The 26,536-nt window shown below is 52.2% G+C and overlaps 7 protein-coding genes across 7 annotated transcripts; 4 read left to right on the top strand and 3 right to left on the bottom strand.

The window, feature by feature from the left end:
* Positions 1-839: 839 nt before the first annotated feature.
* Positions 840-2,075, top strand: CPAR01_02133 (uncharacterized protein; the record flags this gene model as incomplete). Its single annotated transcript, XM_060486421.1, has 1 exon — positions 840-2,075. One exon carries the CDS (start codon positions 840-842, stop codon positions 2,073-2,075), a length of 1,236 nt encoding a protein of 411 aa, XP_060353749.1.
* Positions 2,076-6,208: 4,133 nt separating this feature from the next.
* Positions 6,209-7,415, top strand: CPAR01_02132 (starch binding domain-containing protein; the record flags this gene model as incomplete). Its single annotated transcript, XM_060486420.1, has 2 exons — positions 6,209-6,310; positions 6,372-7,415. The coding sequence occupies 2 exons, from the start codon at positions 6,209-6,211 to the stop codon at positions 7,413-7,415; spliced, it is 1,146 nt and encodes a 381-aa protein (XP_060353748.1).
* Positions 7,416-8,644: 1,229 nt separating this feature from the next.
* On the top strand, positions 8,645-10,729 carry CPAR01_02131 (ATPase; the record flags this gene model as incomplete). Its single annotated transcript, XM_060486419.1, has 1 exon — positions 8,645-10,729. The coding sequence occupies one exon, from the start codon at positions 8,645-8,647 to the stop codon at positions 10,727-10,729; it is 2,085 nt and encodes a 694-aa protein (XP_060353747.1).
* Positions 10,730-11,146: 417 nt separating this feature from the next.
* Positions 11,147-13,534, bottom strand: CPAR01_02130 (PA domain-containing protein; the record flags this gene model as incomplete). Its single annotated transcript, XM_060486418.1, has 5 exons — positions 11,147-11,779; positions 11,826-12,147; positions 12,201-12,714; positions 12,777-12,982; positions 13,038-13,534. The coding sequence occupies 5 exons, from the start codon at positions 13,532-13,534 to the stop codon at positions 11,147-11,149; spliced, it is 2,172 nt and encodes a 723-aa protein (XP_060353746.1).
* A 1,571-nt stretch (positions 13,535-15,105) lies between these two features.
* On the bottom strand, positions 15,106-16,974 carry CPAR01_02129 (cytochrome P450; the record flags this gene model as incomplete). The annotated part of the gene is made up of 6 exons (XM_060486417.1): positions 15,106-15,252; positions 15,304-15,805; positions 15,870-15,992; positions 16,067-16,425; positions 16,478-16,674; positions 16,731-16,974. The coding sequence occupies 6 exons, from the start codon at positions 16,972-16,974 to the stop codon at positions 15,106-15,108; spliced, it is 1,572 nt and encodes a 523-aa protein (XP_060353745.1).
* A 1,306-nt stretch (positions 16,975-18,280) lies between these two features.
* Positions 18,281-21,609, top strand: CPAR01_02128 (uncharacterized protein; the record flags this gene model as incomplete). The annotated part of the gene is made up of 4 exons (XM_060486416.1): positions 18,281-18,328; positions 18,392-18,747; positions 18,837-19,880; positions 19,944-21,609. The coding sequence occupies 4 exons, from the start codon at positions 18,281-18,283 to the stop codon at positions 21,607-21,609; spliced, it is 3,114 nt and encodes a 1,037-aa protein (XP_060353744.1).
* Positions 21,610-21,707: 98 nt separating this feature from the next.
* CPAR01_02127 (retinol dehydrogenase 12) lies at positions 21,708-23,018 on the bottom strand (the record flags this gene model as incomplete). Its single annotated transcript, XM_060486415.1, has 3 exons — positions 21,708-21,984; positions 22,041-22,786; positions 22,848-23,018. The coding sequence occupies 3 exons, from the start codon at positions 23,016-23,018 to the stop codon at positions 21,708-21,710; spliced, it is 1,194 nt and encodes a 397-aa protein (XP_060353743.1).
* Between the last annotated feature and the right edge of the window lie 3,518 nt (positions 23,019-26,536).

Here is a 26,536-nt window from a genome sequence, read left to right as displayed (position 1 = left end):
CAATCTCGGGGAACTGGGCAAGACTGGGTCCAACACCGTGGAGAGAGAATGTTCCCCTCGACGGACCAGTTTCCCAACCGATCGCAAGCCAAGCCTCTGCCCGCAAGTCACCCCTTGCCAGTCCATCTGCACAAGGCAGAGGCGTGACGTGCTAAAGAAGGGGGAAATCCCGGAACGCTGAGGAACCTCTTTTCAGAGTTTCTGACTGCAGCTTTGGGCTTGTCCGATCTTTGACGCCCAGGGCTCACCATTGGACCTGTGCCGCGAACTCGCAGGCCTTCCGGCGTTCGCGTCGCAAGGTAGGCTGCCGACGGCATAGGGTGAAGGAGGGGCCATGACTCGAGATCGCCTCACCCTCCACTTCAGCTGCACGCTCTAAGACAACCTTGACCTTGCGCTTAATTTATGAGCTGGATGGCCACCGCGGGCCTAGGTGGAACACGAGCCAAAACAGCGGCTCGTCTTTCCCAATACTGTTCCCCTCTGTTCACTGTTGTCGCGCAATTTTTGTAATGATACTAGGTACTACGGATAGACTGCGAGTCTATGAGTCTTCGACCTTTCAGCCCATCCCACGTTCCCGGGACTTAATCCACACCACATGGGGTTAACGCTAGCCAGGCCATCACTCATCAAGGAACCTGATCTTGATAACCACGATATGAAACCAACCTAGATTGCGCACCATGATACATCAGATTCTCCGCCATGTTGCTACCTTCCATCTGATCGAATCCATATCATAAAGCGGCCCGGCCTCCCCCCTCCCCATACGGGTGATCCGTTACCACGAGTCCGACCTGCCCCCGACCTCCAGTCCGAACCCCCTACCCTTCGCCATGTCGAACGCAACGACCTCAGCGAAGATTGGAAAACCGCCAAACAACACGAGGGACTACAACATCATCAGGGGTATCTACCGACAGTATGGCGTTACGACACTCGACCCTAGTTTGGGTTACCTCTTCGCCGCAAAGGAGCCCGCGAACGCCGTCCACGAGTCTAAGCAGGGCGCCATCATCGCAGGAATGATTATTGTCCTACTCGCCATCATCGTACCAACAGCAGGAAGACTTTGGGTTCGCGGACGGGGAGCACAAACCAAGTTTGGATGGGACGACTGGGTTATCATAGCGGCGGCAACTCTCGCAGTGGTATATCCGATACTGCAGATCCTCGTCGTCGTCGACGCAGGAGGCGGCACACACACCTGGGAGAACACGTACGACGACTACCAGTTCTACTCCTACTACCTCACCATCTGCCGACTTCTATACTACCCCACGGTCGGCATCATCAAGATATCCATCACTCTTTTCATCAGACGGCTCGTCGACACGGCGTACAGGACGTGGAGAATTCTTGCGGATATTTTCCTCGTCACGGTTGTTGCGTATGTCATTGCTGCCTTGTTCTGGAGCATCTTCCTTTGCAATCCGCCACGAGCTGTTTGGGACAGAGAGTTTGCGGGAGCCTTAGCAGAGCCAGCGACGTGTGGAAACCAGTTCCTCAGTGCGAAGGTCCTCAGCATCATCCACGTGGTGCAGAGTGTCCTCCTCCTCGCAACACCAATCATTATCTTGTGGAGCATTCGTATTGATAGAGGGAAGAAGATTAGGCTCTTCATCATCTGGGCTGCGGGAGGGCTGACCGTCACTGGCGGTCTGTTGCAACAGCTGCAGCCATTCACGTCAACTGACATTTTTTGGGACTACACCATCATCTTGAGATGGACGGTACTCGACATATCCATGGGCATCGTGACGGCCTCACTACCGGTGCTTGACGCGGCCATCATGGGATCGTGGCATGCGGCGAAATCTACACTTGGGCTCTCCAATCCAGACAAGCAGAACAGCAGGGGGACGAAAGGTACCAGAGGAACAAACGTCGAGACAATCAGTTCCGGGCCACGAAAGAATTATGCCAGCTCGGCCGAGAACATCGTCGGCAAGGACGACAGCCTTGAGATGGACGTTATTCAACACAACGGACCCGACGATACGGGTGACAATCACTCGATTCCAGACACTACGGGCCATGATAGACGGTACAGGGTCAATAACATGGTATGAAGAAACGATCTAGATGATAGAAGTAACATAGTGTAATCGATAGACATAGAAAATTTGTCAAAACACCATTGTTATGCAGATTCCAACCAGAATCCATCGTTCATCACATATTCACAATCACGGCCAATTCCTAAGTCCCCGAAATCCCGACCAGATGTGAGGCGTCAGATGTATGCGCAGAACCGGACCTGGCAGCATCCCGAGAAAACACCCCTGCTCTGTCGTAAGCGAACCCCAGAGACAATTTTGCATGGGCATCATGGGCTCCACGGCTGCCCTCGATTGCCCCCAAAGACTGGCAGAAAAAGCCTGCGCAAATCTTTTGATACATCCCTGAGGCTTTTCCTCGCGAGCAGATTGTCGATCGCCTTGTCCGTGCTTGTTTGGACTCCCAGTCGTAATGTGGGCGTGCCGCGCGTGGATGGGTCCCTGATAAACCGCGGCCGAAGACCCATTTTACCAGGAGACAATGACTCGAACCTCGTTGTTTTTGCTTTTCGATCAGGACTGACCCGAGAACCAGGAATCAATTGACATTTGCCGGACCGGCGCCGGTTCCACCATTAACATCGACGGCCTTAAGTACGTGCGCTGGACTAGGTTAATTAACCACCTAGCACTGCAATTTGAAGGCAATTTCTATATCAGCTCCGGGCGCCTCATGCTGACGGAAGATTGCCAGGAGCGCGGATAAGTGTATACCGGCTAAGGCGGCAATGACATGAATCGCTAAGCGACATCGCGCTCCAGAGATGATACCAGAGAGCAAGCTCTTTGGCGATAGGAAAGTGACTTGGAGGCTACGAACGATCGCCAGAGCTCGTATTCCAGTGGCTTGTCTCAAAATTCCACTAGTTGAAAGTATGGCGGCCCAACGGTCGGGCACTCTTCTAACGGCTTTAGAAGTTCAGATGCACAGGTGCTAAAGGCGTTAGACAGCGGGCTACTGGGACACCGGCCATTTCGAGAGTGACTTTCAGATTAACTTGATAAGGGGTAATGCTGGACCTTTCGTTGCCATGGAGGCTTCATGGATTACGGAAACGCACCAACAGAAACTCTACACATCATCGGGCTGGGAGTGTATTTGTCCTTGTTAGAATAGCTTCCAATCACAATGAGTTCCCGGCCTGCCGCCCATGGCGGAAAACAGCAGACATGTACTTGCTGCAGAATTTGATGTGATACACTTCTACTGAATGCTTCTTTTTGAAAACTTCAGGTTAGGATGTATCAATTAGGTTCGAGAATATCAAACATGCCCGTACAGGGCAGTTCGGATCACCATAATGCCCATTTTGGGATGATGGGAGCGGAAACGCTCGGTTGACAACTTGGCACGATGTGATAGATCTCGGAAACCTTACAGCTGTGTCTCCAATAATCGCTATTATTCGACACTGCGGGTCAGTGGAAGTAGGTGAACTCAAAATACGGGCAGCGGGATTCTGGGATCTCGCTCTCATCAGCATCATTCAAGCAGGGAAGCCGCGGCGAAATGTAAGCAGTGAGCAAACACACCAGCCAGCCAGTGATCTCGCCCCGAACACGGATGTCGCATAGTCCCAAAGAAAGTCTAAGCTGCGTTCAAGCCGCGGTCTCGCTCCTCGGCAGAACAGTCATTATGTAGAAACCGCATACCTGTCTGTGCTGAAAGCCAACTAGGGTGATGATTCTCCCTTCCCGTATTTAGGTTTGTTATGAAGATTGGGACTTTCGCGATGAGAGACGCCGTCGCCAAGTGATCTATATTAAAGCGCAAATTGATGCATCGCATGACGTAGCGTTTCATATAACATGGAGTATTCGCGGCTTTTACCCGCTGTGGCTTTGCTAGAGGTGGGTGGGTACTTTCTCATCTATTGTTTGTAAGATACTCAAAGTGTTAGATTCTAGGGGTGGGATTTGGACAATTTGCAGTCGGAAAGGGCCATGGTGATAACTTCGACTTCATCTAATGATAATGTTTGAAACCTGGGGGATAGGGCGACGTTTCCATGAGGTTGAGGTGTAGAGGAAAACAAGTAGCAGGCTTGGGGCCTTGTAGAACACAAGACACGACTCTCAAGAATGGACGCAAGCTTGGATCGATGTGGCCCTTGAACGCATTCTGGCACGTGGCAAAAGATGGCAAATACTACAGGAGCATTTATGCGCCTCGCAAAGAAAGAATACCACCGGCAGTGATCCTTTTGACGAGCTTGGCAGCCCATGGTGACTACCAGTGCATCATGCAGGCAGTATTGACAAGTGCCGAAGTCCACAAACGGCACGAAGAGCTTGAGAAAGGCACAGCGACGAAAGAGGTCCTTGTACCCCGACATAATCTTTACAAAAGTACATCCGGATATTGGTAAAGGTCAGATACGTCGAGACTAGTTAGACCGCTCAGTGGTATTGCTAGAGATGCCGGTGCCTTCCTGTTGAGAGTCTAGACGCAATGCCGGGATGCCTAAATAGTACCGAAAGCGTTTGTCACAAGGCTCTGGACGAATATCATCGGAATTAAAAGACCCGTCAGTGGCTTCAAGCAGATGAAGCATAGGCGTCAACACACATTATTGTCTACATTGACTATCGGTCCGCCACAACACCAACTTCTCAATGGCACCTCACGCGTCAACAACACCACCATGAAGTCGGTCCGTTATGAAAGCTAGAGGTATAGGCGGGGTAGATGACCTGAAATGGAGGGCTTGACCTATACTTCGTACTCGACAGATATGAGCAGGAGTTGTGGAATCATCAAGTTACACATGAGCGTAATAGGAACTATGATTAGAACCGGAACAACAAAATATCGAATTGCTTGAGGAGGCTCAATACATTTAATGACTTGATCTCCTTTAGAAGAATTGAAAATTAACAATTTCGCTCATGATACTACTTACGTCCGTACACCAGGCCCAAGTTTCCAGCGAGCAAGTAATTTCATACTGGTCCCAGGGGATATTGCAATTATTCAAAACTACCTAACCGATGTTAGCCGTTATATGAGATGTTGATAGCTACTCCCATCACTGTATGTATGATAGCGACGCTATCAGTCCGAATTATGTGTGCTATTGACGGTCGAAATAAACTGACGCAGTTGAAACTCCGGTGTTATTGAAGTGCATGTGCTTTCAATTCGTATGTGGTGAAGCAGAACCAGCATGGCCCTATTTCCAGAACGTCCAAAGCTATGCAAAGCTATGCGATGCAAGAATTACGACAGAAACGGAAACCTGATTGATCATTCAGGAACAGACAGGAAACATGTTTGCAGAACACGACTCCTCACAAGCATAGAAGTATTACCTGATTAAGCCACCAATAGTAAGATGAGTTGGCCTGCGATCGATGACCTGTATGCAGGAGCCGGGCGTTTTTCGGCAGTATATGTGACAGCGATAGAGCTTAAATTCTACCAGAGTGCATGCCATGATCTGAGAAGGACCTCCAGCTTCGGGCCTTCTATTCAATCTTGAGGTCGTCGTGACCCATCATCTGATGTATAGGGCGGAATGCTACCTCAACTCCTCAAGACTCCGCACAACTCCGCCTTGAACGTGGGCGTAGGGTGTCATCGACCATGCTAAGACCAGGAACTCTCTTGTGTTGCATGTGCTACATCAGGGACCGTGGGGTTGGGCGCATGCAAAGTCTACATAGGTGAACCATTGCAGGTAGGCGTTCGGGTGGCTAGCCACACAGCGGGCCTACTCACCCCGCGGTGGTTGCCAGTTGGAGATATGACAGCCGACACTAACAGAACTTTGCTACCCCGCCATCGCCTGCATAATATTTTGGAGATGCCCCGGACTTCCAGGTCGAGTTTAGGTCCGGGGAAACGTTTACGGGTAGGGCCGTCTCGGTTGGAGGTACTTCGGCGTTGCTTGATGTGATGTGTGCCGGTGGGAGCAGCAAGGGCAAGTTAGATCGTGAGATGTCTAGTAGCATTATAGAAGCATGTGAGTATGCTATGAGCTGCGACGATGTGGGATACCAAATGTGAAATTTGGCATATAAAGCCAAGATGACTCCTCTCAGACTGATGTTGTGAGAGACATAGAGCATCCCTTCTGGAAGTAGCTGTAGGTTGATATCTTGAACGGTCAAACCTCTCACAGGACGCCTGCAAGCCATTCAACATGAAGTCATCCACGACCTTGGCAGTTGCCACCTTCATCTCCTCTGTTTATGGACATGGATATCTGACGATCCCGTCTAGCCGCACTCGTCTCGGGCATGAGGTAAGAACCCAAAAGTAGTATCGAAGACTGCTCCGGCATTGAGCTAACGGACCATCGGCAGGCCGGCATAGATTCCTGCCCCGAGTGCACTATCCGGGAGCCCGTCTCGGCTTGGCCGGACCTCACGGCCGCCACCGTCGGACGAAGCGGTCCCTGCGGCTACAATGCTCGCGTCAGCGTCGACTATAACCAGCCCGGAAGCAACTGGGGCAGCAATGCAGTCGCGACCTACACTCGCGGCCAGACCGTCGATGTCCAGTGGTGCGTCGATAACAATGGCGACCACGGCGGCATGTTCAGCTACCGCATCTGCCAAGACCAGTCCATCGTCGACAAGTTCATCACACCCGGATACCTCCCCACCGACGACGAGAAGCAGGCCGCCGAGAACTGCTTCCAGGCTGGCACCCTCAAGTGCACCGATGTCTCGGGCCAGAGCTGCGACTACAGCCCAGATTGCACCTCCGGTCAGGCGTGCTGGCGGAACGACTGGTTCACCTGCAACGCGTTCCAGGCGAGCAGCCGACGCGGGTGCCAGGGCGTCGACAATAACGCGCTAGGGTCTTGCTACACCTCCATCGCCGGCGGCTACACAGTCACCAAGAAGATCAAGATTCCCGACTATGTCTCCAACCACACTCTGCTGTCGCTGCGCTGGAACTCGTTCCAGACCGGCCAGGTCTACCTCACGTGCGCCGACATCGCCATTGGCGGTGGGGGAAGCACTTCGCCGTCCTCGACACGCACGACCAGCGCCGCGGCGACAGCTACGAGCGGCACTTGCGCGATCGCCAGTACTGTGGCTGTTACTTTCAATGAAATTGTGAAAACGGTTCCAGGCCAGACAATCAAGGTCGCGGGTTCCATTGCTGCACTCGGCAACTGGAATGTGGCATCGGCCCCGGCGCTTTCGGCGGCGCAGTACACCAGCTCGAATAACTTGTGGACCTACACTGTCTCGCTGCCGGCCGGGACGACTTTCGAGTACAAGTTCATCAATGTGGCGTCGGATGGGACCGCGACATGGGAGAGCGATCCGAACAGATCCTACACTGTGCCTCAAAGCTGTTCCACTGCGGTCACGGTCAGTACTAGCTGGAAGTAGAATCAAGGAGGTTCTGCGTGAGGAACTGAGGAACCTGGGATCGGTCAGTAAAGTGCTAGCGGTTAGCGTTTTGAGTTCTCTGTACATACTTACAGTACTTATAGCTTGTGTTCGGGCTTTGTTTCTCTTTCTCAGTTGAAAATTGTACATACACGGGGACAGCTGGAGCAGACTGAATTCAATATAGTATCATTGGAAGACAATGCGCAATAACGTAGCTTGTTTGTTGCGAGCCTCAAAGTTAGCAGCACTATTCACCACATGTGAGAGCCGTGGCTGGAACAGGATACAAGCAAGGCTTACAGGAAACACTGGACGCGCTACACGTGTCTCAATCAATAATCCTAGCCCTATCAGTGGCCTCGTTCCCCCGCTATTCTGTTTGCTTATGTGGCGCTGTAACGCTATGATGCTCAGCCCTTTCAGGGGTTGAACAAGCGATCGGTGCTTCCCGTCTCCGTCTCGCTTGAAGCGAACAGAAATGCTTGAAAGAATCGGGGCTGTAGGCAGTGCTCGTCTGCCTGCAGGAGTTGACGCGACTTTAGCGTTGTCTAGGTCTGTTCTAGAATCCTTCGTGAGGCCTCTGTAGGTTGACTGAATCACCTCACCGTTGTTCTGACTTTTGGGTAGAAGCTCAACCTTTTTGCATATTGAAACAGTGTTAACCGTCTATTCACCAAAGACATTTTGTTTGCCACAGATCGGCGAATGAGCAAGACGGCCAGTTGTGGCGGCCTGAATCCTGACAACAAACTTTGTGCCATGGCGGCTCTTCTGCCTTGCAAATGCGGGATCCCATCTCGCTCTAGTGCTTACATCTCCCGCAAAAATTGGCCTCTTCGTTCGATCAACGCTTCTAGGGCGGACCGCCCATTGTAGGCAGCAACATGCTCTCTGTTCCATACGGAGACGTCTGCGTTTCGCAGTCGGCAGCCCATGGGCCGTGAACAGGGGTGAGTCACTGCCACATGCCATGCGCATCAAAGGCATCAACCGATTCGACCCCTGTTGAGGCAGCCACTAGAGCACGATGCCGTGGTGCCTGGTGCTTTGCTGTCAGGTTTGACGAAATGGCAAAAGAAAGACTTCTTACACTTTGCACGCGTAACATTCTGAAGGTGTCGCAATGGAGATAAATATGTGCGGAAGACCAACCTCAAGTCGTGATTAAAAATTGAATTCATCAGTATCTCTTTCTCCCGTTGTATCTTAACAATATAGTATTCACAATGGCACGCACAACAGCAGCGGCAGCGGCGGCCCTCGGCCTTAAGATGGTCGACGAATCGGCCAAGGAGACCAAGACCCCAGCCTCAGAAAAGACGAATGGCACGTCGACTACAAATGGCAAAGAGTCAAACGGCGAAACCACAAACGGTGAGACCATCGAGGAAGACGAGACGTCAGTAGAGACCAATAGCGAGGAGAAGAAAGAGGACGAGGAGGAGAAGCCCAAAAAGCCTCTGGCTCCCTTCGGCTCAATTGCCTCTACCAAGAATATCTACAAGTCCGCCAAAGACAGCGACGGCAACTGGACATGGGTAGACAAGTACCCGGAAGACGTGCAGGAAGCCGCCGAGAACGAGGAGACTGAGCAGTACGCCGTCGTGGTGCGCAACATCAAGAGCAACGATAGCCGGAAGAAGCTTGAGGCCGACTCCATCGTCGTCCAGAGCCCTTGGTTGAAGAAGGCCTTGGGTGTGATCCTGGATGGCTACACTGGCGTCGCTTGCGAGCTAGAACGCCTCGAGTTCGACGCTCCCTTCCGCCCCTTTGTGCATCGCTGGACGGAATTTCGCAAGTACATGGGCAAGAAGGACCTGGATGCACACACCAAGGAGCACCTCACTATCCTGCACGACATCCTCCAGTACGAAATTGGTAACACCATCAAGGCATTCGAGGATTACGTTGCAAAGGGCGTTATCACATTCGAGCATCTGTGGATGATCTTCCAGCCCGGTGCCATCATCCTCTCGGCTCACAAGGGCCCTCTATCTGCCTTTGAGCTCGAGGAGACCGAGTATATGGAGAATAACTGCGGAAAGTTCCTCCAGCTGCGCGCCGACTGTGTTGACTACGGCGGCAAGGAGTTCGGCCGCTACGGTGAGCGCATCAACATCTCCGAATTCCTCGGCACCAAGAAGATCACCGGCCTCAATGCCTACCCTTGGGCATTCCACGCCCAAAAGGAGAAGCTGCGCACCAGCCTTATCCAGCGCGGCAAGATCTTTGAGGAGCTGGCTGGCCACAACTACAAGCAGTACTCAGGCACTGCCATCACCTGGGACAGCGAGGGCAACGAGGTGCCCGTCCAAGTCGAAGGCCGCATCGTCGTTGATATCAACTCATTCAACCGCTTCAGCCCCTACCGCAACCGCTACGTTGACGACTGGAACGCAAAGGACATGGAAGCACTTTCGGCATGGAAGCGTCAGCATGGACTGGGCAAGGACGGCAACCTCAAGCTAACTCCCTACCACCAGATGCTGGCGCGGTCGCGGACGAGGGGTTACTCCCTCAAGCTGAAGAAGTGGCTCGACTTCTTCGTTGAGCAAGTCACCGAAATCACCTGGAACACAAACGCCTTTGATAAGCTCGTCCTACCCGAGGATCAGAAGGAACTGATTCTCGCCTTCTCCGAGTCGCAACTTGATGGGTCTACTTTTGACGATGTCATTTCCGGCAAGGGTAAAGGCATCATCTGCCTTCTTTCGGGTCCGCCTGGTGTCGGCAAGACCCTGACGGCAGAGGCTGTCGCCGAGAACCTCCGCGTCCCGTTGCATACCCTCAGCTCGGGCGATCTGGGCTCGCAGCCATGGGAGGTGGAGCATGGCCTCTCGCGTATCCTCGAGCTTGTGGCGCGATGGAACGCGATCCTGCTCCTGGACGAGTGCGACGTCTTCCTCGAGGCACGCTCTACGCACGACCTTGAGCGCAACAAGGTCGTCTCCATTTTCCTGAGGACGCTCGAGTACTACGAGGGTATTCTCTTCATGACGACCAACCGCGTCGACAACATCGACCTCGCGTTCCAGTCGCGCATTCATGTTTCGCTAGAGTACCCTGATCTCACTCCAGAATCGCGTTGCCAGATCTGGCGCAACTTCTTGCAGGGGGCGACGCTCAAGAGCGAGGTTTCTGATGAGGATATCGTCGAGTTGTCTGAACTGAAGCTCAATGGCCGGCAGATCAAGAACATCCTCAAGACTGCGCAATTGCTGGCTGCTAGGAAGAAGAGTCCACTCAAGCGCAGCTTCATTGACATTGTTCTTAACATCGAGAAGCGGCGACCTGGAGGTCAGGCTTCTTAGGGAATCCAACACAACCCTTTTAGTAGGGGTGTATTGTTGGAATGATTACACGGTTTCATCAATTCGGAAAGGACGGGTTGGAGTTTAGGCTGTTTCGAGATTCAATGAATGACATTTGATGACCATCAGGCTTGAGGAATTACAGCCGTGACATAGTGCTTACGACCCTGACACGGAACTCTTGAATGATGCACACACGAGCCTCAATATTAGGGCTATCTCAATAATAGAACTTACCATCAAACTCTACATGTATAGACTGTGCTCAATGAAGTGATTTACGATTAATTATTATTCTTCTAGCTAAGACTTCATTTCGTCATGTCATATGCAAGTCGGAGAAAGGCCAGGAGAACTGGGCCCGATCTGCGCCGTGAGCCCGGAGACGGCGAGACCCACCGGGTGTCCGTCGAGACATTACGTTTTGATAATGTCGGCAGCCCGCAGGATGCCTCGAGCAGTCTTTGAAACCCACTCCTCGGCGACGGTGAGGTTACCCTTGCCGTACTGGATGCCTTCAGTGATGCCAGGGAACAAAACAGCAGCATATCCGGTGTCCAGGCCCGGAGCAGTGATGACGTGCTTGTAGAACTCCCGATCAGGCAAACCACCCTGGCTAATGAATCCCCGCTGGAAGTCGCGGTACTTGTGGTTCACAACGGTGATCAGATCCGCGTCGCCCGTTGTGACAGCGAGCTGCTCCAAAGCCTTGACCTCATCGGCCCGCGTCGCAAAGACCTCGATGGCGTCGGAGAGTTCGGAGAGATCGATCTCGGCGCCCTCGGATTCAGCGTACTCTTCCAGATCAGAGAGGTATGCGCGAAGCTCGGTGGCGTAGTTTGGCACGTCAATGGGGAGGACCTCGTCGTCGGCGAGGTGGTAGGCGAGGAGCGTGAGGTACTGGCCAATGGCGGCGTGGACGAGGAAGCCTGGGTCGCCGAAGTTGGCCATCCAGTGGTAGGTGTCGTAATTGGAGTGGTAGTGCCAGATTGGATCGGTCGCGCCATTGTTGGAACCAACGTCGAGCTTGGACAAGTCAGCTGTTGTTACCTTGAAGCGGTCTAGAGCGGCCTCTTGGCCCTCAGTAAGTACTCACCGAGTTGATACCCCGGTGCAAGAAGCCTGTAAAGTCACTACCGCTGCCCAACGACTCAACTATTCCTTCAGAGGACTCCAGCCAAGCGTCGTAGAGGCTGATGTTGAAGCCGCCAAAGTTGGGATAGATGATCTTCTTGAAGATCTCAGTGCCGACGGTCTGCAGCTCAGGTGTGGTTGCAAGGGCAGGCCTTGGGCCTGATACTGCCACATCAATATTCAGATACGCCACGGCTGTCTCGGTAAGCCAGTCGACATGATCCTCGACCCATTCAGTGCTGCCGACGAGGCCGTACTCCTCAGCGTCCCAGGACGCGATCACGCTAAAGAGTCAGAGTCTGTATTCATCCCGTCGGCTAGAGGGCCAATGACTTACATGTTCCTCTTGGGCTTCCAGCCCTTGGATACAAGAACGTTGACAGCTTTCGTGAACTCAACCAAGATGGCGGATCCAGAGTTGGGGTCTCCGTTGCCTCCGATCATCCAGGTGTCGCGATGGTTCCCAATGACAATCGTCTCGTCGGCGTTGGTGCCGTTGATTTGGCCAATGACGTTCCAAATAGGCGTGATCTTCCCTTCCATCAAGTTGTCCAGGTGCAGGGTGACTCCCGGGGCTGGCCCTGAATTGTAGTTGGCGTTCAACGCACCCGCCCAGATAGTCCGGTTGACTTCCTCTGCGGACACGCCGAAACCATCAAGAGCCTGCAGCAGGGGCTCGGCAGATGCGTAGGAGATTGGTATGGAAGGAATTTTGGGCGTGACGGGTGAAATGTCTGCGCGTTCGACGCCCTCGTGGGATGGGTAGCCTGGGGTGGTTGGATCGCCCGGGTGAGTGGAGAGGAACAGAACGGAGCCTTTCTGGACGGCACTAGGATTTCTTGCAGGTCCGTCTGCGCATTATACGGTTATCACACTGCTTTGAGGTACTGATTCGATGGAACGGGAGACTTACGGGGATACGCCTCGTAACCGTTCGCAACGGTCTGGTTTCCGTCATCGCCGGGATCGGTGAAAATAACTGCGCCGATCATGCCGTGATCTTGCGCATTCTTGACCTTCAAGCCACGGAAGAGCCCGCCGTATCTGGCCAGTGCGATCTTGCCTTCGAGCTCGACTCCCAATTCAACGAGGCGATCAAAGTCTGCCTGGGAACCGCGTCTTCATGAATAATGAGCATGGCCCAACACACATGGTATGGTAGCGGAACACTCACCCAACGTAGACATATTCACCAGTCACGTTTCCTGACGCAGAGTAACCGTGGAAAGTTGGTTGTCTATCCTCCCTCCCCGTCACATCGTCTTCCTCCAGAACATCCTCATCGAGTCTGACATTGTTTGTCGTGCCATTGGGGTAGGAGATATCCAGTGAAGCATGAACAGGATAGCTTAGGTAGACGTGGTACTCCTTAAGTTGCGCATTGAAACCGTTCTCTGTCCACCGATCTGCCGTCCACTGCGCCGCTTCCTTTCCGAGTCCCGCAAGCTTGACCTGGTGACCGTAGTAGTCTGACCACTCGTCGACTGTGACATTGTCAAAGGCATTGACCAAGATAGTCTCCTCCTCTGTAAGCACTGGAGGCCACACGTCGTCGGCGCGCTTCGTGATGGGCTTGCGGTGGGTGTGCCGCTTCTCGACAAAGAAGTCCCGTTGGCAGGCCGAGGCGAGAGCCGCGTAGGTCAAGGCGAGTGAGACTTGACTGCAACGCATGATGGGCAAAATCCTATCGAGTAATGGGCATAGATCTAGCTCAATTGTGTATTGAAATGTTGAGAACAAGAAGGTCTCTGCCGAAGTTCGGCCTCCGGGAGGGGTGACGGGAAGGCGCAGTTATAGCTCTCGCCCGCAGACAGCCCGTCCACAATGGAATCGCAGAAAATATGCCCAGCAATCATCAGTCATCGGTAAGGCCGGTGATGCCATTAAACAAGACTTTCCCGCAATAATGCTTGGCATCCTGGTGCTGTTCGCCCTGCTCTGATGGCATTGGCGATATGCAGGCTGGGAAGAACCTGCTGTCTGCGGGCAAGGCAGTAAGAACGCACGTCGTCATATCTTTCTCCAAAGACCCGGTACTTTGGGGAGAAGCTGACCCGATTCCTGGGGGAGACATGGTAACTTCGAGCTTTGTCTACCCCAATCCACGCGATGATGCGACGGCAAGCAGTAAGACGGCGTGGAAGAGAGAGCTTAGCTGCTTGGGAACGTGAGCGACCTGCCTTGTTCGTGCTAGAATTCGATGTATGCCAAGCAATGCCGGCGGGGTAGCTTTGTTCGCCGTGGATAAGCTGATGGCACACAAGTAGGCATGCCGCGTTGACATGACTGAGGTGTTGGCATGGGGCGGCATGGGGAACAAATGCTAATGGATATTCCCCGCAATGACAGCTCTCTTCCCCCCCGCTCTGAGGGGAGCGCGCTTGGGTGCTCTAGTCACGTATGTCACCGAAGACGACACCGAAGCCGATCCCGCTGAGGCTTCTCAGGTACCTTTGGAAGGATCCATTGCGTGCCGTGAGTGACACCATCTCTCTCTTTGCACTGATAACGAGTGTCTTTGCCAAGGGGACTTTTGAGCTTGAGAGAGGCCTATTAGGTGCGGCCCGAAGTTCTGGATTGGGTTTCTGATTACGGCCATTGACATGACGAATGTCAGATGAACTATTGGCTTGAGCACATACCATGGAAGACTGAATCGCACGAACCAGACTTTCTATGTACAATGCTCGGACTGACGCATGTTGAAGTCTGGCACGTTGGCCAAGAATGTCACCGCTGAACGTTTCCCGCCAGGACCCATATTAGTATCGATAATCTTACCGTGCCCGAATGAGCCTCCAGCGATTGAGACGATAAGGGCAGCGGATGCATCGGGATTGCCGCCAAACTCTATTCCGGTGCCATGGATGATGTTCAGGGATTTGTGAGGGGAAAGTATAAATATTGGGGTATAGCGTCAAGCTTCTCACCGCCGAGTCTTGGAGCAAACAAGAGTACATGTAGTCTCGTATGAGGTCCATCAGCACAAGCAGCGACGGCTGTTACCTTATTTGACGAATAATCTTTCTGCGATACTGTAGAGTACGCGCTCCTCAGCTGGCTTTCTATGAGATTACGGCGATTAAATACTCAGTTGTTTGATCCAGAATTTATCCTTCCCCAGCAACTCTTGTGCAACATTTCCAGTGACCAAAGGCACATGGGTATCTTGGGCGTCGCAATTGCATGCTAGCGAGATATCTTAAAACCGTGACAACCTCTAGAAAGCATTTGACGTCAGATCAGGAAAATTCGCTCGGCCTCGGTACTACTCGTAGCCAGAAATTGGTTGTGACCCAGAAAGCAGCATCATAGAGCTTGAGAGGCTCCTGAGGAGTCACCACCGCGAAATCGAACCTTCGGAATAGCTTTACATGATCACGATTAGTCTTTCTCGCTTCAAGTCAGACGTTGAGGATTCAAAGGTGATGCCAACTCACCTCAATGAAGATCTTGTTCAACTCCATAGCCGCGATAGTCTTCCCAAGACACTGAAACCGACCATGTCCGAAGGCTAGGTCGACGACACCACACATGTCTCGAAAGCAGTCTTCATCTTCAGCGGCGGCTTCCAGCCAGCGCTCTGGCCGAAACACATCCGCGTCGCAACCAAATGTGTCCTTGGACCTCATCAACTTTTGAATGTTGATACCCATCTGCGTCCCCTCTGGCAAGAACTGCCCATGCAGCTCTGTTCCTCCCTTGGCTACTTGCTTATAGTTGAGGCCCGTTGACGGCGGGTACATGCGTATGCCTTCTTTGATCACGGCCTGCAAGTAAGGTAGTTGGCGGGCCTCGGAGTCGCGGATCGGAGAGCTAATGCGGCCTTGGGCAATGCCTTGGTCCATCTCGCGGCGTAGTGCATTTAGCGATGACGGCGTGTTGAGCAGACAGAGCATAGTCATGCGGACTGCCGTTGCGGTAGAGTCGGAGCCCGCGATTCTTTATCCGGTTGTCAGTTTACCTTACCTCAAGGTGTTCAGGCTGCGTTGAGGCTCAAGCTTACAGTTCCAGGAAGATCTCCGCCAAGAGCTCTTTGTAAGTTACCCCGTTGCGAAGGTGTTGTTGGACCATGTTGTTCTCATCCGACGCGGCTGCCAACTTTTTGTCCGCCAGGTTCTTGGCCATTCTGCCACAGGTTAGTCGACACTTGATGGCTTGAAGACAGCGCATCCAGAGCCAGGGTAAGTTCTCTTGACTTACCCCATAAGTTTACCAAAGCCAAACTCGTCGCTGGAAAAGGGTAGAAGCTTGTTTAACGGCCATTGTTGCAAGAAAATTCCCACCCATGGTACATTGAGCATGACAGCGAGATACGGAAAGATGAGGTCATTGGTTGCCACATAACCAAACAAATCTTCATCGTTTGCGAGGAATCCTAGCGCTTCTCCGAAAGAAAGCTCGCTGACGACGTCGAGGGCAAAGTATTGAGATTTATGGGAGAACTCTATGGGTCGAAATTCCTTTGGCGTCGAGATGTATTTAGTTTCAACTAGGTTGACGAAATGTGCGACGATTCTGTCAACACCAGGCTCAAAGCCGCCATTCTCTCTACCGGCGTACTAGTCAAAGTCAGCTTCAATGTAACTTAGCGAGTTGTACGTTTCTACATACACCAGGACTCAGCTTGGCTCTGTACTCCTTTCTTAGATCATCGTCCCTCATCGAAAACAGGCTATCCTGGTCAGGCACGACCTTGGCGAGAGCGTACCAAGGACCTTTGGTGAAGTCTGACCTGACCGCCGATATCTTGCGGTACGTGTCTGGATCGCCGAACAAAACTTCGTTTGGGCCAACACGGACTAGCGGTCCTAAAGAGCCTATGGTAAGCTTGGGCGGAATCGAGACGCACGCTTGAAAGTCTTACCATATTTGTCTCCTAGATCTTTCAACATGAAACTCAATTTTCCACCTCTTGTCATATGCTGCATAGGTAGAATCGAAAGAGAGTTAAGGAAAGGACCTGGGATATGTCGTAATCGGTGCCACGACGCGAGGTACCAAATTGACAGCAGAGTTATAGCACAGAGCGCAAAGCTGCCATACCATGAGGGTAGAACGAGTGTATCGTTCGTGCCTCGCATTTCGGAGATCTGATCTTGGGGAGACATGACCACTGTTGCGTAGCGCGGCGCGACTTTCTGTCGGCGGCGCGTGCACGCAGAAGAAGCGATGACGATGCGACAGATCTACAGCTGCAAAGTCTTCTAGATTGAACGGCCCTTGCACATGTTGATATACCTACCAGCACACTTCTAGCACGCTATCTTGTGCGGGGAACGCCCTTCTATTCTTCTCGACGTCAATGGCTGGGGGCGAGCGAACCCGTTCCGGGACTGAACCCTATCTTTGTTACAGCCAGGGATCGCCATGTTTGCTTCTGGGATTGTCTGATTGTTCGGTCGCATCTCTGTGGGATATCAGGCGGCCAACCAATCTCTTGGTCGCTGACCGTGTGATGGTGGTGAAAACATTCAAGCGCGGTTCAGCAGACCCTCTATAGTGGACCGATATCATTTCGTAAGGGATGGGCTGCTTGGGCTTCCAATAGACCAACAGAGAACGGGAGATGGCCCCAGGGTATGTTGGTCGCCGCGGTTTGTCTTTCGACGGTGTTCTGCACTAAAGAATCCTGGCACAATATTGAGCTGGCACCGTTGTTATTGTTACCTACATGTAAATGGCGATGATTGACAACAAACTTCTAGTCACTTGTAGTCCGGGATATCAAAATGCCAATCTTTATGAGTATGAAAGCTGCTTTCGATGAAGCTTGGGGGCGAGAGGCTTCGGGCGTCGCGCGGAAATGCGATGCGAGAGTGTGCTCGAGTCGCTGCAGAGGATGGGTCCGTTTCATTCAAGACACATTGGTTTGATCGACTTTTCGAATAATGTCGAAGACAAAAAACAGCCTTCACTCACAAACGATAGACGATCGAGAGGACGACCAAGGACCCTTTGTGGGTGCTTCTGACTCTTTCCGGACCCAGGTCCGCTAATACCGCAGTATCGGAACGGATTGAGCTCTTCTTGGGGACCAAGTGTCGCCGAGTCAGACACCGCCCACCCACCTGTATCCTGCATCGCAACCGAGAGAGTCTGGAACGGGGACTGTTGAATCCTTCGCTCAGCTTCTCCAACGGTGGCTTACTATTGGTCGCAAATCCGATCAAATGGCGACCTCAAGCAGAAGACCAACAGTCAGACTGTTGAAACCTGGAAGATTTCCCCCTCAAAAGTTGTTGTGCCGTCTCATTGGCGCGTCCCATACCATCGGTGTCAGCAGAATGGCCCAGAATGTTGCGGCTGGTCCCAACTGCGTGGGAAAAGGGGGCTGGAGGGCCGACATGGGTTTGATGAGGGTTCAGAAATGCCCATCCCTGCGTACAAATGCTCCACTGGTCCCCGAAAATTCAGATGGATCGTGCCAGTGATTCTTTGAGAAGAGCAAAAACTTCTGGTAAAGTAAGGTTTTGGTCTCCATTGCGCAACGGATATACGCGCCGATCGACAACTATACGGCGGTAGCGTTTGGATACGGAGGAGCGACAAGAACCCACACTACCGGGACCCCGGAACATAGTTGACGGGAAGGAGACTGGACGAACCGGTTCTTGGTACGAAAACAAAGATCGAAACGCATCAGCCATCCCGTGTCTACCACGCCCGCGCGCCACTCCGCCTTCGGGAGACTGCAGAAAGGGATTCCTTCGCGTGGCCAAGCAGCAGAAGCAGACTCACGACACAGCCACGAGGATTACTGTATTCCAGGGAGAAAAGAGGCCCGTGACTCGACCGACTAAAGGGAACGCCAACCGCGCGAAAGCTTTCGTGGCTCTTGCTTTTTGTGGTTGCCTGGTGGCACATGCATGGGCGATTTGGGTGTGTGTGTGAGACTGGTTGTGTGTCTTGTCTCTCTCCCGTGGGGCCAGTCTATCAAGGGGGGCTGAAATTCCAGCTGGATCTCATTCAGCCATACGGACAGACATTTGACAGCGAACATGACGACGTTGCCGCAGCCCCTCGGCAGATTCGATGCGCGCCAGCGAACTAGCGCATCCTCCATCCCATCCTCCCCAAGCTCACCTCCACCTCCTCATCAAGCTCCTCGACCTGCATCTGAAGTAGTATCTCCCGTGTCACCAGAGTCAACAACTTCATCTCCGCAACTGGGATGGCACGCTCGAACAAACTCCATCCCTCGCAAACCCGTGCCGCTCACATCATTATTCGCACCGAACAAGTTCGGCCCATCCGTCCATGTCACGGAGACGACGCCCGAGGACGACACCACGGCACAGAAGACGACCACCCGCGGCCCGATGGACACGCATGGCATCGACCTGAGCTCGCTTAGCGGATCGGCGCATTACGGCGCTGATCCCACGTTCCACGGCCGGGAGTCGCCTGATGATTCTCCAAGAGAAGCGGATGCGCTTCACCACCACGGCAGCGGAGGCGGCGGAGACCAGCGCCATGATGCCCGTGCCGGCCTGCTGCAGAATGCGCAAGAATCTGTCTACGATGGGCATCGCTCACCTCCTGCCGGTGCACAGCAGCAGTACGAGCATGATCACGATCACGAGCCCCCAAAACCGCCGCCTTACGTCCCCGAGAACTATCTAGGCCCGCCAAATGACAGGAACAAGCCATTTCGAATGAAACGACCCCACTGCAACTGGCACTCATCATGGAACATGTACCTGTGGCTATTGCTCGGCATCGGCTGCGCCATCGGCCACCATGTCTACTATCACACCCTGGACGGCCAACCCGCGGACGACCAGGTGCGCATGCTTAGGTACGGCACCATCCTGGCTTTCGCTGCCAAGGCGAGTTTGGGTGCCGCCGTGATATCGGCATTCCAGCAGCGGATCTGGACGACTGTGAGATCGAGGTTTATGAGTATTGCCGCGCTGGATTCCATGTTCGCTGCTACGGAGAACGTTATTGCTTTTGTGAACTTGGAGTTTCTCAAGGGTGCCAAGGTGGCGGCTGCTTTGGCCCTGTTCGTCTGGTAAGCAGTCAAAAACCAAGTTGATGAGAAATTTTGAAGGAAATCTGCTCACACAGGTCATAGGCTTTCTCCCTTGGTGGTCATCCTCACAGCCAACACTTTGCTTGTTGAGCCCAAGACCATTCTGCAAAACACTACCTGCCCGGCTGTTCGCAGTCTGAATTTTGCAAGGGAGGACACTCACGACTGGCGAAAGCCCATCAAGATCGACGGCCGTTATGAGATGCCGCTGTCCATCTGGAACTCCACCAAGCCGGCGGACTCTGAGCCGGAGGGCTGGTTTGACTACTACACCGGGCCAAGTCCCAACTTTCAGCAGACCGCGACTCTCGGAGCTTTCCTGCAGGAAGTTGTCGCGCGTAAAAACGCCTCAACGGAGGTGTGCAGCAAGGGCTGGAACTGTACTTTCGAGATAGACTTCACAGCCCCGGGGTATAAGTGTAGCGAACAGGCCAGGGGAATCGGCTCGACACCCACGAACCTTACGCAAGAGTCTGGGCAGGCTCCCCCGCCGTTTGGAACGGATATTCTCATTCCTGAAGGAACGTACGCGTACTACGCCTTCACGAGCGGAGGAGAATACTCCACCACGCAGATGAAGGACGTTGAGATTGGGGGTATCCCAAAGATGAAGCCGCCATATCCTGAGCACATGGGAGCTCTTCGCACTGAGCCGGTCATCTGGATTGGTCACGTAGTTCCGCCCGACGCGGACCATCCGGCTTCATCAAAGGAAGAGGATGAACTAATGCAATACGTCCCCAAGATATTTGCATGCGAGCACTATGTAACGGAGTACACTGCCGTCTTCAACTACACCGATACCACACAGTCAGCATACATGAAGAAACACAACTTCACCATACCTGTCATCAATACAACCTATATCCCCGGCCTCGACGCGAACGATGGCACAGCAGACAACATCACTGCGACCCCGAAAGAAAACTACGTCGTCCCTCAAGATGTTGAGAGATACCGCCGCATCGCCGCGTACCATTCCCTGGGCTTTATGCTCCGCAAGTTCCTGAACGGCACTGTGCAGATCGACAAGCAATCCGCGAATCCGATGGCTAACACGGAAGCCATCCAGACGAAGCTCCTCGACCCGCGCAACAACTACTTTCCCGTCTTTGATCTGCAGGATATGGTGCAGGAATTCTACGAAGACCTCATCCTCTCCATCTTTTCGACCCCGCAGTTCCTTCCCGTCGTATGGGCTGCTCATCCGGATGAGGTTTCGGGCGGGCTGCGCGAGGGCGGCGTTGACGGGAATCATTCAGCATATCGTTTCCCCTGCCAGAAGTCGCGCATGGCCAACATGTACAGCTACCATGAACGTGACCTGTGGATCGTGTACTCCATCGCCATATTTCTAGCTATAATGAGCGTGATTGCTGGTGGGTTCGCGGTAAATGAGAATGGAGGTGTATTGAGGAACACGCGGTTCTCCAGCGTGGTGGCGGCGACGAGAGGCCCAGCGTTGGAGAAGGTCAATTGGGAAGGTCCCGATAGAGACAGAGGCGATGTACCCAAGGACGTGAAGAAGCTGAAGCTGGGATACGGCGTGATGGGTCAGAATGTTGGAGATGGAATGGGTCCGGATGGAGGAAGATACCCCCGCGCAAGAGATAGCATGCTCTGGTCGCCGAACGAGATTAGGTGCGGATTTGGATTGGAGGGCGATGTAAACCAGAGGAGGAGGGAAGGATCTTTATTCCATCGATAGCGGGCGCTATATTTTCAACAATTAGATTAATAATTATTCACATTCACATCTAACCATTAGAGGGCGATCTCAGTATCTGAAGCGATACGAGTTGGAACTTAGTGTAGAACCAAGTCATCCATGGGACATCCCTTATCCACCGAGGACGTCTTAGTCTTCTCAGTGATGATTTGACGGGTCAACTCCATCAGTTGATCAGCCAGAGCGTCGTCCTGAGCAAGCTTACTGCCCGGCTCAGGAATCGCTGGAGGGCATATGTATTGGCCGGATTCCTTCGTGGCGGCCGCCGCATATACCATCGACACGGCACCCTCCCATTGTGACTTCTTGAAAGGCTCCATTCCAACCGCCATAGCGTAGCCTCCAAGAGGGTACCTACATTACGTCAATACGAAGCTTTGGGTTATGTGACCATTCAGATTGTAACTCACGGCTCGAAAATCTCCTCCTTGCTCATCTTGGTGCTCACAAACCCAGGATGAGTTGCGTTCATCAAAACGTTCGGATGCCCATTCTGCGTCACTTTCCGGTTGAAGTACCTCGCGTACAGGATACCTGCAAGCTTACTCCGACCATACTGACCGTTGGGACCCAGGTCGGTATTCAGCTCCTCCAGGCTCTCAAACTTGCAGTCGCTGGGGGTAGCCTGATGCGCATTGCTAGCTTGGTTCGCAATTCTCACAACGTCACCCTTCTCCGCCGTCTGCTTGATGAGAGGCAATAAATGCGACGTTAGAATGACATGTCCCATGTGATTTACGGCCATGTGACGGTCGACGCCGTAGTCAGTGAGCTGGTAGGTCATGATACCCCTCGCGGCATTATTGACCAAGATATCAAGACGATCTGTATCGTTCTTGATCTTCTCGGCTACCTCCTTGACGCGCTTCCAGTCACCCATGTCGCACTGAAACCATTTCGTGCGCTCGGCCTTGTCGGCACCAAGGTCTTTCGCGATGGCATCCTTGGCGCCGTCAACAACGTCCTTGGAGACGGAGAGGATGTAAATCTTAGAGATATTGTGCTTGAGGAGAGTGTACGTGACCCCATAGCCGATGCCTTCGCTGCCGCCGGTGACGACGGCTACCTTGCCTGACTGGTCGGGACATTCATCCAAGCTGAATTGATGAGTTCCCAGCTTTGAGGCTGCTCCACCGAAGTTCTCGGCGATGGTGTTCTGACGATCTTGTTAATCCTGAGGTAGTTCAATAAACAGGGTCGATCTAATGAGTACTAACCTTGATGGTGTCCATGATTGCAGGGACTCTGAGAGCTCTTGTTGATTTGTAGCCCCGAGAGTTGACAGAAGGCGAGTAAGTTTGAGACCCAACAAGCAAGACCTTGGGGCGAGATGGTACTAAAAACCAATTTCGCATCACCACACCGGTTGGAGTTCGCTTGCAAATCATTGGCGCCCGTCAGAATCGAATGATTTCATCCGTCTGTCACTGGATAAAACTCTTGGGCCTCTCTTGCTTCTGATTGCTTATATGGGAAAGTGGTTTGAGCACCATGAATCACCATCATGTCACTGTCTCATCGGTGATCGCAGCCGCATAGGGCTGCTTGATGACGCGCTGATGTCCGTGTTGGCGCATCCGGGCTGGCGTCTGGCCGCTGCATTCCGGGGCAAAAGCTCCCCAGAGGGGCTAAGCCCTACAGCTAACTACTGTAAAATACAGTTGAAAAGCTTTTTGAGACTTAATCTAGCAATTTTTTCTAGGTATGAAATGCGACTACCTAGTGCTAACTCATAAGTAACTGAGGTGTCGTGATAGCTGCGCAGTAGTTGCATGGAAGGGTAGTACCAAGCGTCGTCAATATGGCTTCTCAGACATCACAACGACCTGCCAATGCTTGCTCCTACGCAGGAGATTTCTCCCAGACGAATCTGCAAGCAGATGACATGGACCCAGTCCTTTTCATACAACCTCACAGCGAAGGTCGACTAAGGTACTCAAATACAGAAAGTAGCCATAAGGATTCCTTATATATCCAATGATTGAAATGAAGGTATGTTGCCGTCGAATCGTTCAATGGCTTGTTTACCCTCCAGGTCTTGCCTTGAATGAAGGCACCGAGAATTGGGCCTGTTCAATCAGAAGCAAGAAAGGAAGACGACATACCTACATGTACATAGGATTGAGTTTACTGTCGTGTTATCAAGCCCTTGACTCTCTGTAAATTGAGATCAACACATGTGCATTAAGGAAGACAGTGGCAATGCTATTATCGGGCTACGTTGATATCAGCCAACATACTTTAAATAGTCTCGATGGGGGACTCCAGGTGGACGGGTGAATGTCCCAATGGTACAAACATATCGTCACAAAGTCAATCCTCTTCATGGCAACTGAGTGCAGTGCTGCTGAGGACTACCTCCTCAGATGCCCCTTCAGACGACTGTTGGCTGTGAAACCTTAGAAAAAACTGGTGCTTCGGTGAGCTAGATCGGTCTTGAAATCAGGAAAATCATTCCATTGACGTTATTCTATAAGGGGTGAACGACTTATCTTGGTCGCCTAGAATCGCACCCAAAATCTAAGCAGAAATCGCTGCTTGTTAAATCAAGCCTCTCATATCTCAGTCAATCATGGGCACTCGAAGAAATACCTGCTTGAAGTACTCTGAATTTGCGCCTTGCTCGTGATTTCGTGTTGTTACACCTTACTTCGAGTTGCAGTAGCACAAAGTACCAGGATTGCGTTACCAAGATAGTACATGTAGTTTTATTGGAAATATTAGCCCTGGTTTATGATGGTATTCCATCAATTTCAGAACATCAGCCTGTCCAACTCTCGGGGTAACATATTCCCAATGCGAGAGGGAGTTGAATTTAATTGCCATGAATGAACAAAATCAATATGTTCCTGAGATTAGAGCTCAATCAGATGGAACATAACATGCAACAAACTCTCATGTGATCGCTTTTCATTTTCGATTGCCAAGTGACACCCTCTATCTAGTCGCCGAGAAGACTCACCTTTGCGTCGGCGCGAGGTCCTCGACCACGGGGTATCTTAATTAGTCATCATGAAGTTCTATAGCATCAAATCTGAAAATAGATGTGAAAACGCATTTGAACGGTTTCGCAATCGCAACGACAGTTGGCGAATGACTCGCTGTCACAAGGTTCACCGCATCAACTAGATTCGCACAGCATGGGAATGTCCTGAAACTCCTATGAATGTAACTTCACTCCGGAATCCAGGTTGCAACCGATTTTGCTGCGAGCACTCGTTGAGAGTTTGCCAACTTTTGCATCCATCGATCGCGGGCAGAGAATCGACGGGGTGTAGCAGGGCCACCAACGTCTCCAGGATAAACATCGGGTGACTAGCTGTGCTTGGACCTCGCTTTCGACTTGGCCAATCACTCGCAAATCGGTTATTGTTGCCAGGCTGCAGGGCCCTCGTGCGAACATGAATATCGGCGTCAGTATCACCGGGTGGTTGTAATTGTAACCGCGATAACGAGGGAAGAAGCAAACAATTCCTAGACTGATATCTCTTGGAGGCACAATCCTGGTTGTTGCGAAATGTTGTGGCGTCTCCTTGAAATGCCAACGGCTTCAGTGCAACCTCCACAGGGGTGTACCGTGTTACAAGTGGTGATATTGTCCTGTACGCCACGAAGCTTCTTAGCGACGGGACGTCATTTCGATCCCTATAAGGTTTGGGAGCTGCCGGCTCCAGCAGAACGGCTGGGGCCGTCTGGGGCGATGTGGGAAGAGAAGTGAGAGAGTTATTGTTGAAAGCAACCCCGCAATGTGCGACGACAGCAGTATTTGAGTACTGGTATCTAAAGACAAGGCGGCCAGATCTGGTAACGTCGGCATCCCACCTCTGTGGTTTATAATGAGCGAGAGTAATGTTAGAACTGGGAACATATGAAGCACGCCATAGCGTTCATGGCTTGCAAACGGCGAGCGACAGGCTTGGACCCACACTCATAGTTTAGCTCCCAGGAGAAATCTTACTGAGTGCGAGACTCAAATCTCATCTTCCTGCGTACCATGTGGTCAGCTCCTCTGGACTGGAGCTCTGAGACAGTAGTAACCCGTCCCGGGATTCCGGAGATTTGACAGCTTTGACAGCGGCAAAGGGGAGTCACAATCGCTAATCCTGCGCACCGAACAATGTTGTTCCCGAATACCGCGACATTACCGAGCCTACCTGGGCAAAGCGCGCCAGGACGGCACGGCTGCTCACCTGGATGGACCAAGACAGTCACCCTATGGGCGACTTGCCATCTGTTAGATAATAGTTTGCTTTTAACACTGCTTCAACAGCTCTCAAGCTCGTTGAAAAGCCGTTTTTGGTCCACATATGCCCGGTGGTAGCCCGCCTGGCCCGGCATCTAAGCCTCTTTGGGAGTTTCTGTTACTAAATATGACGTGGGGCCTCCCCAGTCAACACCAAAGCGAACAGTCAGCCGGTCGTTGTAGATGCTGAATCTCCGCGGCACTAATGGCCGTTAAAGCTGATGCAAGATCCCCAGATCCCGTGTCTGGTTTGGGATGGGATCGAATTGGATGAAATGTGAATGGGCCGTGTTGCTGTCACTTGTCAACTCGTCCCTTGTTTGGTCCAGTCTGCTCTCACCACGCTGCTGTGTAACGTTTTTTTTTTTTTTTTTTTTTTTTTTTTTTTGCACGATACCACCACTGCCTGTGCGTGGCTTGTGCTGTCATTCAAACGGAAGTTAGCATTCTCATCGACAACTATTGCCGAAGAATACGTAAGTACATTCAAGTTCAAGTTGTCAAATGAACGAAAGAAAGGTTGCTGAAAAGAAGCAGAAAATAATAGCCCTCCGACTCTGCATGCTTCTGAAAGGGCAACTCATGTTCTGTCCCCTGGCATAGTGGCTCCGCATCCCCATACAATCCAGTCCTACCCCGGACTTGGCGCAACGACGATCACAT

The sequence above is a fragment of the Colletotrichum paranaense genome (assembly GCF_030867605.1).
Source record: "Colletotrichum paranaense strain IMI 384185 chromosome Unknown Scaffold_2.1, whole genome shotgun sequence".
In the NCBI taxonomy this organism is placed as follows: domain Eukaryota; kingdom Fungi; phylum Ascomycota; class Sordariomycetes; order Glomerellales; family Glomerellaceae; genus Colletotrichum; species Colletotrichum paranaense.
This window is presented reverse-complemented; position numbering and strand designations above follow the sequence as displayed.